Source organism: Megascapheus bottae, chromosome 6 (assembly GCF_031878675.1).
Source record: "Megascapheus bottae isolate mThoBot1 chromosome 6, mThoBot2.hap1, whole genome shotgun sequence".
NCBI lineage: Eukaryota > Metazoa > Chordata > Mammalia > Rodentia > Geomyidae > Megascapheus > Megascapheus bottae.
This window is the reverse complement of record NC_143514.1, coordinates 67570024-67588444: the sequence shown is the minus strand read 5'-3', so window position 1 is coordinate 67588444 and position 18421 is coordinate 67570024. Positions and strand designations below refer to the sequence as shown.

The window sequence follows — 18421 nt, the reverse complement described above, 5'->3', positions numbered from 1 at the left end:
GAGGGAGAGAGGGGGAGAGAATATGATAACACAAGCTTTCCCTCCTGGTTTGTTCTCATTTTAGAAAGAACGAAGTGAGCACTTATGTTTTCAGTGGATTCAATAGTAGCTTCCAATCATTTAACTGAAAACAAAATATTTTCATTTACATCAAAACTGGTTGAATTCCCAAAGAAGTTTGTATCTCAAGAGGACCTCACATAAGTTTTAGCTGTCTATACTCATGCTCTAATGTCTCTTCTGTAAAAAGTAATGCCTAGTGGCAGAGTGCTTGCCTAGCATAGACGAAGACCCAGGTTTGATTTCTTGGAACCACATACATAGAAAAAGTCAGAAGTGGTGCTGTGGCTGAAGTGGTAGAGCACTGGCCTTAAAAAAGCCTATAGATAGTGCCCAGGGCCTGATTTCAAGCCCCAGGACTGGCAAAGAAGAAAGAAAGAAAGAAAGAGAGAGAGAGAGAGAGAGAGAGAGAGAGAGAGAGAGAGAGAGAGAGAGAGAGAGAGAGAGAGGAAGAAGAAGAAGAAGAGGAGGAGGAGGAGGAGGCGGAGGAGGGGGAAAAAAGGCTGTAAGAAAAAAGAATACAAAAAAAAAAAAAGAAAACAGAATAGGTCAGGCACACAGACACTACTTCTCAGTTTGTACAATGACATTGCATTGAATTTGCTTTTCATCCTGAAATAGAAATAACCACAAGCTTTTGTTGTTGTTACTGTTATGAGGCAAGTATTCTTCCATAGCCACAGCCTAATAATCAACTTTTTTTTAAAGTAATGCCCTTTTCTTTTTTTTTGCTATTGTGAGTCCACAGGCTTGAACTCAGGGCCTGTGCATTGTCATCAGTGAGCTTTTCTGCTCAAAGCTAGCACTTTTCCATTTGAGCCACAGCTCTGGCTTTTTTTGTTTTTTTATGCTTAACTGGAGATAGGAATCTTATGCAATTTCCTGCTTGAGCTGGCTTTGAACTGTGATCCTCAGATCTCAACTTCCTGAGCAGCTAGGATTACAGGCATGAGTCACCAGCACGGGGCTAAAGAAGTAATGAACAAGAGAAACAAATGCTTTTACTACAAAGTAGTAAAGGCACGGCAGCAGGTGTGACAAAGCCACAACAGAAAAGCATTACATCTCACATGCCACTCCAATAATTCACATAAAGGAAGTCAGCACAATTATGACTCATGAAGTCGGCTCATTTACAGGACAGAATTCCACTGAGAGCTGACCAGCACAAAAACCAAAAAGCTTTTCTGGAAACAAACATGCAAAAGGAAAGGCTTCAAATCTACTAAACAGCTCACATTCATAGCCTGAATGATTTACAAGACATACATACCCTTTAGCTCTGGTTTGCCTCACACAAAAAAGCATGCACAAATGCATATGATCACCCCTTTCTATTTTGGCAGTCAGAGCTCCTGTATTATCCAATTTGTTTGGAGATACAGGTAGATTAAAAACAAAAAAAATACAGTAATAATTAAAAACACACACACAACCATGCCTATTTACCTTGAATGGGATAAGAATAATGTGCTGGGCTTGGCTGGCTTGTGGTTAACCCTGTTGTGCAGGTAAGAACACTGTGTTGGCTTGGAGATGGAGTCTGAATTAAACCACTTTCAGGTTTCATACCTGGCCACAATGCACCTGAATCAGATAAATTGGACCAATTACAAACAACACACTGGGACTGAGAAGCATGATTATGCTTTCAAATATCAGCCAGTTGGGTTAAAATCTAAATATTAAAATAACAGTAAATTTGCTTGTAAGAGAAAATTATTGATTCTCCCAATCATAATACATCACAAGCAAATACATTTTCAAGCACTTAGGAAGCAGGGCTATAGAAATGAAAATCTTGATTACAAACTCCAATAGTGGCATATTCAGAGTTCATTTCAGTGGGTGGGAGGAAAGACCAAGATTTATAAAAGTTATTGATACCACATTGGAGGATTTGTCCTAGAGAGTGTGATGCTCATATACAGTAACAAAGTGTTCATCCAGACTGTCAGGGTAGGAGACAGTCCACAATAAGTTCATAATTCACTTACCCATAAACTGGCAACACAGTTTTCTAAAATATATTAAATGCTTCTGTTTTGTTTTGTTTTGTTTTGCTAGTCTTGGGCCTTGAAATCAGGGCCTTGGGCACTGTCCTTGGGCTTTCTCAAGGCTAATGCTCTACCATTTGAGCCACAGCACCACTTCCAGCTTTTTTGTTGGTATGTGGTACCGAGAAATCGAACCCAGGTCTTCGTGCATGCTAAGAAAGCACTCTACCACTAGGCCAAACTCCTGGCACAATGCCTCTGTTTTCTTAAGGTGAATTTTACCTTATTATTTTTGTTGCTTCTGACTAGGAAAGAAATTCATGCTTATATTATAAAATTATATAGTTTAGAAAAGGCTGTTATATTTAATTCTATCACCCAGAGATAACTATTAGTGTTTTTCAGAAGTCATCCAGATTTCTGGTTACAGAGCCTTCTTTTTATAAAAACATGAGATTACACAAACGATTCACAATTTGCTTTTGTACTCAGTTAAGCTAAGAAGTATCTTTCCATATCAGAACACAAATCTATCTCAGGTTGACAAACATCGTATTGGTCATTTTTGTTTTATTTTTATCATAATGCTCTTGAGTGACAGTCTTCCCTAAATATATTTATATCCTTTCCTACCTTCTTAGGAAGCAGGAAATAGTGAATAGATCTTTAGATCTCAGAATTATTGTTTCAAAGATTAACAATGTGGTGGTATACATTATAGACATAGCTGTAGCAGGTACTATGATTTGTAAAGACATCTGCTTAATACTAAATAGAACTGAATTACAGTTGTGATTTTTAGATTCCTAGATCATTTTTCTTTCTGTTAGATCTTTTCTACCTTCTAGCTGTAGTTCCCTTTTTAAAAAGTAGGAAAGTAGAAACAAATATTTTGATTCTGCACAAGAACTTAAGGATATCCTTTGAGGCTTGAACTCAGGCCTTAAGCTTAGGTCCTCTTGTTCTCAATGAGCTATACCTTCGTCCTTTATGGCTGAGCTATGCCTTTACATCCAACCTCCTGAGTATCTAGAATTATAAAGCATGAGCAACCTGCACCAGAATAGTTTTGGTGACAATTTTAACTATGCAAAACAAGGTATTTAGAACTCTTGATGTTCCTGGCTTGCTTGCTTGCTTGCTTTCTTTCATTCATTCATTCTTTCTTTTTGCCAGTTCTGGGCTTGAGCTTGGCGTCTGAGCACTGTGCCTGGACTTTCTCAAGACTAGAGCTCTACCACTTGAGCTTCAGCACTACCTTTGGCTTCTTTTTTCTATGTATGTGGTACCAAAGAATCAAATCTGGGTCTTTGTGCATGCTAGGCAAGCATTCTACCACTAGGCCAAACTCCTGGCCCCAATTTTCCTGGTTTTCTTCTGCATTCTGCATGCCTTCTTGCTGGATCAGTATAGTTGAAGCTAATCATTATGTCCAATAAGGTTTATCCATGAAAACACATTCTACAGAATCAACATTAATGTTAAATCCATGACTTCAAATTCAACATTAGTTCATTTCCCTTACTCCTCACACCCTCACACCCTCACACACACACACACACACACACACACACACACACACACACACACACACACGCAGTTACTTAATATATGCAGTTAAAAAAAACAACAACAACACATTGAGACTGGGAGTGTGACACTTGTCTAGCATACATGAAGACCCAGGTTTGATTCTTTGGTACCACATACATAGAAAAAAGCTGGAAGTGGTGCTGTGGCTCAAGTGGCAGAGCTCTAGCCTTGAGAATGCCCAAGGACAGTGCCCAGGTCTTGAGTTCAAGGCCCAGGACTGGCAAAAAAAAATTTTTTTAACTAAAAATAAATAAATAACTCATCATATAATGCGAACCTCTGCCTCCTCACACTAGGGTAGAATATCTTGGTGCAACTCAACATCTGCCACTGTCTTAAGTGAATCTAAGAAGAGTACAGGGAGATTGAAAATCTTAGGCTGACCAAGGGATATGGTATATAAGGTAGGAATGTGTCATATTCCTTGTTTTCTTTCTTTTTTTTTTGGCCAGTCCTGGGCTTGAGCTCAGGGCCTGAGCACTGTCCATATTCCTTCTACCACTAGGCCAAACTCCCGGCCCATTTTTTTTTTTTTGCCAGTCCTGGGCTTGAACTCAGGGCCTGAGCACTGTCCTTGGATTTTCTCAAGGCTAGAGCTCTACCATTTGAGCCTCAGCACCACTTACAGTTTTTTTCTATGTATGTGGTACCGAGGAATCGAACCCGGGTCTTCGTGCATGCTAGGCAAGCACTCTACCACTAGGCCAAACTCCCGGCCCTTTTTTTTTTGCCAGTCCTGGGCTTAAGCTCAGGACCTAAGGACTGTCCTTGGATTTTTCTCAAGGCTAGAACTCCACCACTTGAGCCTCAGCACCACTTCTGGCTTTTTCTAAGTATGTGGTACCAAGGAATCAAACCCAGGTCTTCGTGCATGCTAGGCAAGCACTTTACCACTAGGCCAAACTCCCCCCCCCCCTTTTTTTTTTTGCCAGTCCTGGGGACTGAACTCAGGGCCTGAGCACTATCCTTGGGCTTTTTCAAGAGAAAGTGACAGTAACATGTAGAATGAAGTACTTACTCCTAGCACATATGCTTGGAAAAATAAAATTTTCTCAAAGTTCTATTTATATCTGAAATAGACTAATTTGAAAACAGGCAGCAGTAAGATAACAAAGTGTACTAAATTCTTGATTTCAAAAGAAGTAAGCCAGGCGTGATGTGATGATTCTCACCAGTAATCCTAGCTACTCAGGAGGCTGAGATCTGAGGAGTGCAGTTCAAAGCTAGCCCAGGGACTAAAGACTGTGAGACTCTTATCTCCAATTATTCTCTAGAAAAGGGGATGTGGGTCTGTGGGTCAAGGGCTGTGCCTTGAGCTGAAGAGCTCAGGGACAACGCCTAGGCCCAGAGTTCATGACCCCCCCCTCTCAAAAAAGAACCTGAGACTCAGCTGGGCTCGTGGCTCACGCCTATAATGGCCTATAATACTAGCTACTCAGGTGGCTGAGATCTGAGGATCATGGTTCAAAGCCAGCCCAGGTATTAAAGTTCATGAGACTCTTATCTCCAATTAACCACCAGAAAACCAGACGTGGTGCTATGGCTCAAGGGGTAGGATGGTATCCTTGAGCTGAAGAGCTCAGGGACAGTGGCCAGGCCCAGAGCATGCATGTCTGACAAAAAACAAAAAGAGAAAAGAAAAGTAAGACTGAGTACTAGTGACTCACACCAATAATCCTATTACTCAGAATGCTAAGGTCTGATGATAGTGGCTCAAAGATAGGCCTGGCAGAAAAGTCTACAATTAGCCACCAACGTTACAAGTGGCTCAACAAGTAGAGCACCAGCTGTGAGCAAAAAAAACCTCAGGGAGAGCACCTTGGACTTGAGTTCAAGTCCCAGGACCAGGGCGGGGGTAGAATGGAACCAGGAGTTTGGCCTCACAGTAAGAGTGCTTGCCTAGCATGCATGAGGACCCAAGTTTGATTCCTCCATACCACACACATAGTGCTGTGGCTCAAGTGGTAGAGCCCTAGCCTTGAGAAAGCCCAAGGTCAGTGCTCAGGCCCTGAGCTCAAGCCCTAGGATTGGCAAAAAAAAAAAAGTAGGACTGGGAACACGTCTCAAGTGGGAGGAGCACCTCCATGGGAAGTGCAAGCCTGTAAGTTCACAGAAATGGTTTTCTGTACATGCAGATGAGTGTATCGATACCACCATCAACAAAAATCCACATGCAAAATAATTCTTAAAGATGCAAGAAATTTAGAAAGTATTACGGGTATCTTTTATAACTTCTCTGGAAAAATGTGTTACTTTATCATGGCTCTCACTGCATATCTCATATATTACTTAAAACCAAATTAAGCAATAATTGTTTACATCTCAATTACAAATGATAAAATTATGTAGCAGAAGTCTCTTTTGCCCACAAATATTAAACAAAAGCAGATTAAAGGAGTCTTAACTTTTCTTTATAATATAAACAATGTTTCTTCCAAGTTCTGAAGAGATTAGTTTACTGTACAGAATTTCCTTTCCTTTTTAATACAGTGGAATAATCACAAAGATAGCATTCTATAAATTGAGCTCAGCCATAATAGGAATTCAACATAGCTTAGTGTCAGTAGCTCACATTTGTAATCCTAGCTACTCAAATAGCTGAGACCTGAGGGTCATGGTTTGAAGTCAGGCAGGCACAAAAGTCCATGAGGAAAAAAAAAAAAAAGTCCATGAGGCTCATATCTCCAATTAACCACCAAAAGGCTGGTAGTGGAGCTGTTCAAGTTGTACAACAATAGCTTTAAGCAAAAAAGCTCAGGGACAGCACCCTAGCCCTGATTTTCAGCCCCAGAACTTGCCCCTTGCCCCGTTCCCCATTCCCACCACACACACAAAATTCAATAACAGGAATAATCAACTGTTCAATATTATAAAGGGCTTTATAATAGTAAATCCAAATCCAGATCAAAACAGGGAGGGGCAAAAAAACAATGTGAAAAAATTATAATAACTAGCTTATAATAAGCCAACTGTTGAAAAATCAGCTTTAACATATACACTAAGAAATAAACAAAGCTGGGCACTGGTAGTTCATGCCTATAATCCAAGCTACTCAGGAGGCTGAGATCTGAGGATCACACTTCAAAGCCAGCCCAGGCACCGAATTAACCACCAGAAACTGGAAGTAGTGCTGTGGCTCAAAGTGGTAGAGTACTAGACTTGAGCTGAAGAGCTCAGGGACAGCATCTAAGCCCAGAGTTCAAGCCCCACAACCAATGAAAAGAGGAGAAAAGAAAAGAAGAGAAAAGAGGAATAAACAAAAAGCCAGGTGCTGGTGACTCATGCCTCTAATCCTAGAAACTCAGGAGGCTGAGATCCGAGAATCATAGTTCAAAGCCAGGCTGGGCAGAAAAGTCATGAGACTCTTATCTCCAATTAACTACCAAAAAGCCAGAAGTAGATTGTGGCTCAAGTGATACAGCCCTAGTCCCAAGAAAAAATGCTAAAGGACAGTGCCCAGATCCTGAGTTCTAGCCCTAATATACACGCACACATGCAAGCGCGCACATGAAATAAACACAAACATATTCCCAGAGTTCTCCTTCAAAAATAATTTCATTTTGGCTGATTAAATGTATCACAAAGATTTTACTTACTGAGAAGGCACAGATATACAAATGGGGAAGCACGAAATGTCTTTTCCTCTCTCATACAGTTATAAACTCCTATCATCATTAAAAATTATCCTCTCTTCCTCTCTCCTCCCCTTCCCCCTTCTCTCTCTCTTTTGGTGCCAGTTTTGGGGCTTGAACTTAGGGCATGAACACTGAGCTTTTGTGCTTAAATGTGGTACTCTACCACTTAAGCCTTTCCGGCTTTTTCTGTGATTAACTGGAGATAAGAGTCTCTTGGACTTTCCTGCTCTGACTGGCTTAGGGCTGTAATCCTTAGATCTCCATCTCTGAGTTGCTAGGATTGATTACAGACAGGCTTGAGTCACTGACACCCACCCATACTTGGAATCCTGGCAACTCAGGAGGCTGAGACCTGAAAGATTGAGATTCAAAGCCATTTGGGGTAGAAAAGTCCCCAAGAATCATCTCCAATTCACCCAGCACTATTTTTGTTTTTGGCAGCAACCAGGAGCCAAAGAATGTTTACAAACCTAAAAGCAAGAAAGCTGTCACTAACATAAAAGCACTAGCCCAGTGGGTCAGAAAAAATAGAAATGCAGAAATCAAAAGCAGGCAACACTAACACATCCAGAATCTATGTGGACATTTCTCTGGAAAAATTTTCTAATTTCTAACTTGCTTAAATAAAATTATAAAATAACATTAATATATTGCAGATTTAAAAATAATATCCTCAATTTTCTGATGATAGTGCTTGAAGAACAGAGAAGAACAATAAAATACATGGCATATATTCCCAATTTATAAACATAAACAAACATTAGTAAAGACATAAAATTTCCAAAGAATCTTCCAGTAACTCACTGAACCCATGAATGCCTATCCAAGACATTTAAAAGAAATAAAAAGATGAATGATAAAAAGACAGAATAAATAAAAAGGACTCCCTATGAGGCATTTTTATCTGGACATTCATAATACTTTGTTTTAGCAAATTTGGTCACTTTCAATTATATTTTTATGACTACCTGTCCATGGTACTATGTTATATACAAAGCAAGTCAACAATAAGTTTTTTTCAAGATACTTAAACATTCTAAGCTTCAAAGTTAAGACCCTGGAGTAGCTACATTCTGGTTGGCGAACAAGTGAGTATTGAAAAACTCTGATTTTATATCATATACATCAAAGATACACAGCTAGGGGGCCGGGAGTTTGGCCTAGTGGTAGAGTGCTTGCCTAGCATGCACCAAGATCTGGGTTCAATTCCACATACATAGAAAAAAGCCAGAAGTGGTACTGTGGCTCAAGTGGCAGAGTGCTAGCCTTGAGGAAAATGCCAAGGACAGTGCTCAGGCCCCAAGTTCAAGCCCCAGGACTGGCCAAAAAAAAAAAAAGATATATAGCTAGAAAGTTGTATATCAAACTCCCATACCTAGTAACCACTCAGTTACTCTGAGAAGGGTAACATATCCTTCTGCTTCCTCATCAGCCATGTTTGCTTTCTGGGTTAAGATAGAAGTTTCTGGAGGATAAACCAACATCCTTAAAAACTGCTAATGATAAAATTCCTTACCAAAAGGAGGTAGTCCATATGTTTGTGTTGCCTGAGGGTAGACAGTGTAGGGCTGAGCCTGCTGCAGAGTCTGGTATTGGGTCTGCCCAGGGTAAGCTGTTTCCGAAACAGGAACTGAGAGGATATGTGCATAAGTTCTAGAAAAATTCAAGAAAGCAAAATTTTTCATGCATCTCATTCTAATAGTGCAAAAATAGGTAAAGTAGCTCATGCCACTTAAAGAATCACAACCAAGATAAGCCTTTATACAAAATGACTCAGGTCAAAAAGTAGAACACTTTTTTCTCTTCCAAGGTCCCACTATCATCCATTAATTACCCTATAAGCATTTGTGATGGGCTATATGCAAGGCCCTATATGAGACATAGAAATTACACTGATTTGCGCCCTATGTCCACATACAGAATAAAGTGCAAAAAGTAACAGAAAGGGCTGGGAGTTTGGCCTAGTGGTAGAGTGCCTGCCTCTCATGCACAAAGACCCAGGTTCGATTCCTTGGTACCACATACATAGAAAAAGCCAGAAGTGGTGTGGTGGCTCAGGGTAGAACACTAGCCTTGAGGAAAGTCCAAGGACAGTGCTCAGACCCTGAGCTTAAGCCCAGGAATGGGGAAAAAAAAAAAAAAGGTAACAGAAAACAGGTTGGAACAGGTTTGGCAACTGTCTCTCATTCTCTACCCACAACCCTGAGCCCAACTCGACAAGAGGATTTGGAAAAGAGGGTGAGTCTGGTAGAGGAAAGGCCAGCAGCAGCCTCATCAGAAAACAGAGGTAAGGTGGGCCCCAAGATCTTTAAATTGAGCCAGGTTAACTAACAAATAAGTCTGAGCATACTGTCAACCACCTCAGAGACAGGGTCTTCAATTATGTTTAAATGCCAGTTTTATTTTTTAATTAATTAATTTTTTTGTGGGTCATGGTGCTTGAACGCAGCCTGGGAGCTGTCCCTGAACTCTTCAGTTCAATGCTTCCACCCAACCTTTGAGCCACACCCCAGTTCCCATTTTCAAAGGTTAACTAGAGATAAGAGTCTCAGGTCCTTTTGTGCCCAGGCTGCCTTTGAACTTTGATCCTCAGATCTCAGTCTTCTGACTACAGGTGTGAGCCACCGTGCCAGTTTTATTTGGTATATTTTGCTGTACTGTACTTAAAACTTAGATAATGGCCAAAAAAAAAAAAAAAAAGAAAAAGAAAAAGAAAAGAAATATGGGAGGGTTGTGTTTTAGCAAGGGAAAGGTTGTGGGGTTTGGGGAGTTTTTTTGTTTGTTTTTCCAATTCTGTGCAGTGACTACTATAAAGGAGCAATGCAAAGATGCAGTAGTGAGCTGAACAGATGAGAAGGACATAGAGAAAAGAAAGTTCTGGAACAATAAGTGGGGGGAGAAGCCCTGGCAAGGGTACAGAAAAAGAAGTAAACATTAAATCAAGTGAAGTATATTACACAGAAGGGAACCAACTAGCACAAGGTAGAAAGAGAAAGCAAGGACCTTGAATGCCAGGCTAAAACAGTCAGACAAATTTGAAACAACTGGGAGGCAATGAAATTGATGAGCAAAGAGTGACACTATCAGAGCTAATCTTAATAAACATTGTGACATAAATGAGCAATGTGTTTCACCTTTCTACCTAATAATCTTTCCAAATAATAAAGTCAGCCACTTCATAAAAGAAAATTACGGGCCGGGAGTTTGGCCTAGTGGTTAAAGTGCTTGCCTAGCATGCATGAAGACCCGGGTTCGATTCCTCGGTACCACATATAGAAAAAAAGCCGGAAGTGGTGCTGAGGCTCAAGTGGTAGAGCTCTAGCCTTGAGAAAGTCCAAGGACAGTGCTCAGGCCCTGAGCTCAAGCCCAGGGCTGGCAAAAAAAAAAAAAAAAAAAGAAAAAAAAAAAAAAAGAAAATTACATAAGAGGTGCTGTGGCTCAATTGGTAGAGTGCTAGCCTTGAGCTGCCCCGCCCCCACCCCGTGGCTAATGTCTATAATCCTAGCTACTCACAGGTTCAAAGCCAGCCTGGGCACTAAGGTCCATGAGATGCTTATCTCAATTAACCACCAGAAAATAGGAAGTGGTGCTGTGGCTCAAGAGTTAGAATGGCTGGCCCTGACGGCTGGCCCTGACTGGCCCTGACGCTCATGCCTGTAATCCTAGCTACTCAGGAGGCTGAGATCTGAGGATCAAGGTTCAAAGCCAGCCCAGGCCAAAAGGACCTGAAACTCTTATCTCGAATTAACTTCCAAAAAGTGGGAAGTGGAGTCTGGCTCAAGGGTAGGGCAGTAGCCTTGAGCTAAAGAGCTCATGAACAACGCCCTGGCCTAGGAGTAGGGTAGCAGCCTTGAGCAGAATTGCTCAGGCTCAACGTCCAGACCCAGAGTTCAAGTCCCATGCCTGATTCCCAACCGCCCCCCCCACAAAAAAACCTTGAATTTTATCTAGGCACCAGTGGCTCATGCCTGTAATCCTAGTTACTCATAAAGGTGAGATCTAAGGATAGTGGTTCAAAGCCAGCCCCCACACTAAAGTCCATGAGACTCTTATCTCCAAGTAACACCAGAAAACTGGAAGTGGTGCTATAGCTCAAGTAGTAGAGCACTAACCTTGAGCAGAAGAGCTCAGGGACAGGACCCAGGTCCAGAGTTCAAGCCCCATAACAAACCAACAAACAAACAAGCAAACAAAAAGAAAAATCACACAAGAATGGCCCAAGGTCACCATTAGTGTTCACTAGGAGAACTTGAAAAAATTCATTGTGTTGACTTTTATTTTAATCTAATGCAAATTCACAAGGTATAAAGAACAAGGAAAAAAAATGCCAGTATATTTTGTATAACAGCCTCATAGCTATTTCTCACCAATTTGTCTCTTGAATTTGCTAGTGCCTAAGAATATAGCCTGGCCTAATGAATGCACCTGTGTATGTCTGCGTGAACAGGTCCATTCTTTGTTAATGTACAATCAGAAACTTGATCACAGTATTCTGTGCCTAACCATCTCAGAAGTGACTCCTTGGTTGGTTTTAAATGCTGATATTACCCTGTGAAGATCTAAACATATCTCTTTGTGACTTCAACACACCAAGACTCTTACTTTAAGTTCAATTCTATTTTGAGAATGTTCCTTAAACAAGAGCCCAAACACAGCCAGGGACTGGGAATGTGGCTCAGTGGTCAAGTGATTTTCTACCATGCATGAAGCCATGGGTTTGATTCCTCAGTACCACATAAAAAAAGCTGAAAGCAGTGCTGTGTGACTCAAATGGTAAAGCTCTAGCCTTGAGCAAAATGAAGCTCAGGGACAGTGCCCAGGCCCTGAGTTCAAGTCTAAAGATTGGTCAAAAAAAAAAAAGAACCTGAACACAGCCAGGAGCTGGTGGCTCACATCTGTAATCCTAGCTACTCAGGAGGCTGAGACCTGAGGACCAAGGTTTAAAGCTAGCCAGGGTAGGAAAGTCTGTGAGACTCTTATCTCCAATTAACCAGCAGAAAACCAGAAGTGGAGCTGTGGTTTAAAGTGGTAGAGTGCTAACCTTGATCAGAAAAGCTTAAGGATAGCACCCAGGCCCTGAGTTCAAGCCCCATGATTGACCAAAAAACAAACAAAAAAAGCCTGGGCATGGCCCGGGAGCATGGCCTAGTGGTAGTGTGATTGCCTAGCATGCACAAAGCCCTGGGTTCGATTCCTGGGAACCACATACACAGAAAAAGACATAAGTGGTGCTGTGGCTCAAGTGGCAGAGAGCTAGCCTTGAACAAAAAGCGTCTAAGGATACTACTAATTATGGCTCAGAGTATGTATAAAACTTAAATCTTCTACAATGATAAAAACCATTTAGGCCAGTGCTGGTGGCTCACACCTATAATCTTAGCTACTCAGGAGACTGGGATTTGAGGATCACAGCTCAAAGCCAGCCTGGGCAGGAAAGTTGGTGAGACTCTTATCCCCAGTTAACCACTAGAAGGAGCACTGTGGCTCAATGTGGTAGAGCGGTAGCCTTGCACAGAACCAGACCCAGAGTTCAAGCCAAAAGGAAGAAAGGAAGAAAGAAAGAAAGAAAGAAAGAAAGAAAGAAAGAAAGAAAGAAAGAAAGAAAGAAAGGAAGGAAGGAAGGAAGGAAGGAAGGAAGGAAGGAAGGAAGGAAGGAAGGAAGGAAGAAAGAAAGAAAGAAAGAAAAGAAAAGAAAAGAAAAGAAAAGAAAAGAAGGAAGGAAGGAAGGAAGGAGAGAAAAGAGAGAGAGAGAAAGGAAGAAAGTGGAAAATGAATACCATACAGACTAAGTTTCAGTCTGAGATTAATTTAAGCTGCTTTTATTGATTTATGTGACAAGATAAGGGAAAGAGAATGATCAGAGGTCTACCCATAATAGGACTGATCACTATTTTGCATTTCCATTGTCTATGCATTTGGAGTGAATGCCTATGTAAGACAAGCAAATATAGTTGAAAGGATGACAGATTAAGTTGTATTTAGAGGGAATAAAAAACTGGAGTAAAGGGGCTGGGAGTTTGGCCTAGTGGTAGAGTGCTTGCCTAGCATGCACAAAGACCAGGGTTCAATTCCTTGGTACCCCACATACATAGCAAAAAGCTGGAAGTGGTGCTGAGGCTCAAGTGATAGAGTGCTAGCCTTGAGAAAGTCCAAGGACAGTGCTCAAGCCCTGAGCCCAAGCCCAGGACTGGCAAAAAAAAAAAAAAAACTGGAGTAAAGACACACAGAACAAGAAAGGGGAAAATAAAGATTAAGTTTTGTAATGTACCTAAAGAAAAAGATATATAGAATATAATTATTCAACTTACTTTGCAGAATACATTTGTGAGGTATAATCATTGGATGAGCGAGGGATGTAATCGGTGCATGTCATAACTGAAAGAAAGATATCACCAGGTAAGAAAGTTAGAACATGTCAAAAATGAAATGTGAAAATTAGGTACCCCGCTATATAGTCTTTCAAAGTAAATAACACATAACAGCTTGGAAACTAGCAAGTAAAGAAGATTATGTACCACCTTTATGATTATAAATTTGTTAAAGACTGTAGGAAACAGTAAAAAAAAAATCAAGAATGGCAAAGGGGGGAGTATATGCAAAAAGAAAGTTGAAAGTTGGTAACAAGTGATTTCCTTTTTTCTTTTTTTGTTGGGTCATGGGGCTTGAGATCTGGGCCTGGGCACTGTGCCAGAGCTCTTCAGCTCCAGGCTACTTCCCTATCCCTGGGCCTGGGTGTTGTCCCTGAGCTCTTCAGCCCCATTGCCCATTTTCTAGTGATTAATTGGAGAAGAGTCTCACGTTTGTTCTTTGGTGCCCAGACTGGCTTTGAATTGTGATCCTCAGATCTCAGCCTTCAGAGTAGCCAGGATTAGAGGTATGAGCCACTGTGCTCCAGCTGAAAACAAGTGATTTCTATCTCCTCCTGTCACTGATCTGAACTATAAATGCAACACTCAAACCTCTCAGCTGCATTTACAGGCAATCTTAGAAAGCAAGATCAAGCCAGGTGGTGGCTCATGCCTGTAATACTAGCTACTCAAGAGGCTGAGATCTGAGGATAAAGGTTCAAAGCCAGCCCAGGTACAAATGGACCTGAGACTCTTATCTCCAATTAACCTTTAGAAAATGGGAAGTGGGGGGCCCGGGAGTTTGGCCTAGTGGTTAAAGTGCTTGCCTAGCATGCATGAAGACCCGGGTTCGATTCCTCGCTCGGTACCACAGGACTGGCAAAAAAAAAAAGAAAATGGAAAGTGGGGCTTGGCTCCAGGTAGCCTTGAGCTGAAACCCTCAGGGACAGAGCCCAGACCCAGGGGTAGGGCAGGTAGCCTTGAGCTGAAGATCTCAGGGACAGTGCCCAGGCCAAGTTCAAGCACCCTGACCCACGAAAGAAGAAAAAAGAGAGAGAGAGAGAGAGAGAGAGAGAGAGAGAGAGAGAGAGAGAGAGAGAGAGAGAGAGAGAGAGAAGGAAGAAACGAAGATCAAGAAATCACATTCTGCTTCTTCATCCTCACATCCTCATGGTTGCTTACTATATTCTTGTGAAAGGTCACATGTAGATTTGGGGAAAGTACCCAACCTTAATCAAAAATTGCTGTTATTTTGTTACTTTGTGTTCGGTCAATGGTAGAACAGAGGCAAGTATGCTTCTACACCTTTTTTTTCTGCTTTATAATAAAGTCTTTTAAGTTTGGCAAAACAGAGACAGAATTGTGAAACTAATGGGATGCTCTCACAAGCTATCAAGTAAACTGACTTCTCCAACTGCTTTATTCTCCAGAACTTTATCTAGAAAGAGCTGTTGTAATGGTTGGGTCCCCATGATTACAGCAGAGGTAAGTATGTAAACTCCAATTTGTCAGCTAGCTTAATCTCAATCAGTAGTCACTATTTCAATCCACATTGTAAAAACGGTTAATATCATAACATGCTTTCACTATTGAACATGGATAAAAGCAGACATCCTATTGTGAATAGGAACTAAGACAGAACCGACTAACTTTTTTTTTGGTCAGTCCTGGGGCTTGAACTCAGGGGCCTGAGCGCTGTCCTTGGTCTTTTTCAAGTCTAGAGCTCTACCACTTGAGCCACAGCACCACTTCCAGTCTTTTCTATGTATGTGGAACTGAGGAATTGAACCCAGGTCTTTGTGCATACTAGGCAAGCACTACTCGGCCAAACTCCGGCACCCCAACTAACCTTTTATGTAGGTAGATTCCTTGAAAGAATGCCTCACCTAAAGGGGAGCGCCCTGGTCTAGGGCTGATGAAGGACCAGTTCATGCCCACCAGTAAATAACGTCAACAGTTGTGACATTATTATAGAAGATCTTACCCAATGCCACTTTTTGATGTATTTAAACATAACCACTAGAAACTTGAAGATCATATTTACCAACATTTATTTTGATAATTGGTGACTGCAATTAGATTGGAAGTTCTTACCATACAGAATATAAGGTAAATTCATTCAAGTTCTGTGTGATGGTTCCTTTTCTGCTGGCAAGAACTTAAAATGAGGAAAGGTTGGTAAGTGCTTCCGAAAGCACCAACAGAGAAACACTATGACAGGTTGTATGAAATGTTAACAGGCAAATTCATCAAGGAATTCAAATGTTTCCAAGTAGAGTAAATTAAGGTTCAAAGCCAGTCCAGACTCTTATTGCCAACTAACCACCAAAAAGCCAGAAGTACGGGGCCGGGAGTTTGGCCTAGTGGTAGAGTACTTGCCTAGCATGCATGAAGACCCAGGTTCAATTCCTCGGTACCATATATATAGAAGAAGAAAAAAACAGATGTGGTGCTGAGGCTCAAGTGGTAGAGCTCTAGTCTCGAGAAAGTCCAAGGACAGTGCTCAGGCACTGAGCTCAAGCCCAGGACTAGCAAAAAAAAAAAAAAAAGCCAGAAGTGGAAGTGTGGCTTAAGAAATACAGAAGCAGTTTTGAGGAAAAAAAAGCTAAGGAATAACATCCAGGCCTTGAATCCAAGTGCCAGTACTGGCATACAAAAGTATTTACAAGTATTTAAGTATTTGTTATTGAAAGTTTTGAAGTTATACGGCAATGACTTATAAAGAATACTGGAGAATACAGGCTGAGAATGTTAAAATCACCAAAACCAGTAAGTATGAATGGAGAAGAAAAGAGAATCTAAAAACATAAAGATATAGGTTTCACCTAATGTAAAAAGGAAAGGTAGGGAAGATATAATCATAAATGTCATGGGAAGCTGGGCGCGGTGGCTCACACGTGTAATCCTAGCTACTCAGGAGGCTGAGATCTGAGGATCAAGGTTCAAAGCCAGCCTGGGGAGTAAAGACCATGAGACTCTTAATTCCAATTAACCACCAGAAAACCAGAAGTGGCACTGTAGCTCTAGGGATAGGGCAGTAGCCTTGAGCAGAAGAGCTCAGGGGCAGCGCCCAGGCCTAGAGCCCAATTCCCATGACCCACCAAAAAAAAAAAAAAAAAAAAAAAAAATATATATATATATATATATATATTAGGGAATAGACATTTTTCTTGGAGTAGAATAACCAAGAAACACATAGGAGACAGGAGACATTTCATTAATTGGAGCTGTTTCCCAAGTATCATATATGTGTAGGACTTATCTAATAACTCCTAGAAAATGCAGATTCCCCATCCATATACGATCTACCAAGTAACAACCTCCAAAGTTGAAGCTAGAATTCTACATTACAAACAAGCATTTCAAACAACTCTTATATCTTAAACTAAAAGCATAAGAACCTCTAGAATAAAGTCACTTTAGTAAATATATAGAATTCAAGATATCTGTTATTTATTCTTTTAAAGTATGTGATAAGCCATGGAGTGGCTCATATCTGTAATGCTACCTACTTAGGATCTGAGGAGCGAAGTTTAAAACCAGCCCAGGCAGACAAATCCAATGGATTATTTTCTTTAAATTTCAATTGTTATTATAAAGGTGATGTACAGAAAGAAGCCAGGGATTCTTATCTTCAAGTAACCAGCTTGAAGTGAGGCTGGGCATTGATGGCTCACATCTGTAATCCTACTTACTATGGAGGCTGACATCTAAGGATTGAAGTTCAAAACCAAGTCCATGAGACTCTTATCTCCAATTAAACACCAAAAAGCCAAAAGTGGAACTGTGGTTCAGACTTGCATGAAAAAGCTAAAGGAGAGGACCCAGGCTTTGAGTTTAAGCCCAGTATTAGCCTTGATAAAAAATGTTAAGTGACAGGAAAAAGCTCTAAGATCATGGTCACAAATGGGGGATGGAAGTGGGAGGGAGATAGGTTTGACAACCTGCACAAAGGTGAAGCTATTTACATTAAGGACGACAACTTGCCCTGTGGAAGCAATTTTGGGAAATACGTGTATAAATTAAACCAAGTATATGTTTCTTCAAGAAGAAAATACAAAACAAACCTTTTTGTCTAATAGATCAATATAAGTGGTATGTGGAAAACTTCTTTCTTGTGCTGATCTCCCTCAGGGCCCAATATCAATGCTGGGCAGAAGGGAATGCTTTTCTTTCTTAACCAAGACTGATATAATGGATTACTTGTTATATTAGAAAGGCAGAAAAATATCAGGTGCTCCAGGAATTTTCCAAATCCCAATAAGGCATTACTACCTTTAGAACATCTGACTGTGAAACAAAAACAAAATCAGTAAGTGTGACTCCCTGGATAAGCAGAATCCATGAGAATTTTTTCTTCAGCTGTTATATCAATAAAGCTTATAGGACAGCACAAATATGAACACACACAAATGCACATACACAAAGAGATGTGGAATCTCAATAACATAAAAGGAGCAACACATAGCATAAGGAAGCCTCTTCATCGCAGATAGCATAGGATACTTACTTTCCTCTGACATAGGAAGGTTTGAAGCAAGGCTTGATGTTTCTGATTTCTGATCATTGACATCTGTGCTGCTTGCTTGACTAGAAGAACAAAAAAATACATTAGCATCTGACAGGCAATGCAAAAAATGCTGAGGGGCGGGGGGGGGGAGGGAGGGAGGGAGGGGAAGGAAAGGAAAAAAGAAAAAAGAGCCAGCATTCTGTTGTTCTTCCTCATGTCTGTAGATTCCTTTAAAATTGCACATTACTGTCCGGCGAGATGGCTCACGCCTGTAATCCT

At 40.9% G+C, this 18421-nt stretch overlaps 1 protein-coding gene across 2 annotated transcripts in view; it reads right to left on the bottom strand.

The window, feature by feature from the left end:
- The window catches only part of Eya3 (EYA transcriptional coactivator and phosphatase 3), a 74108-nt gene that overhangs the window by 29240 nt on the left and 26447 nt on the right, over positions 1-18421 (bottom strand). The window contains exons 4-7 of one of the 2 annotated variants that reach the window (XM_090335468.1): positions 18143-18222; positions 13594-13660; positions 8802-8938; positions 1510-1647 (exon numbers count right to left, since the gene is read on the bottom strand). In XM_090335468.1, coding sequence (XP_090191594.1) covers positions 1510-1647; positions 8802-8938; positions 13594-13660; positions 18143-18222 — 422 coding nt within the window. The remainder of the gene's footprint in view (positions 1-1509; positions 1648-8801; positions 8939-13593; positions 13661-18142; positions 18223-18421) is intronic. The other variant, XM_090335469.1, reaches the window with a different exon arrangement.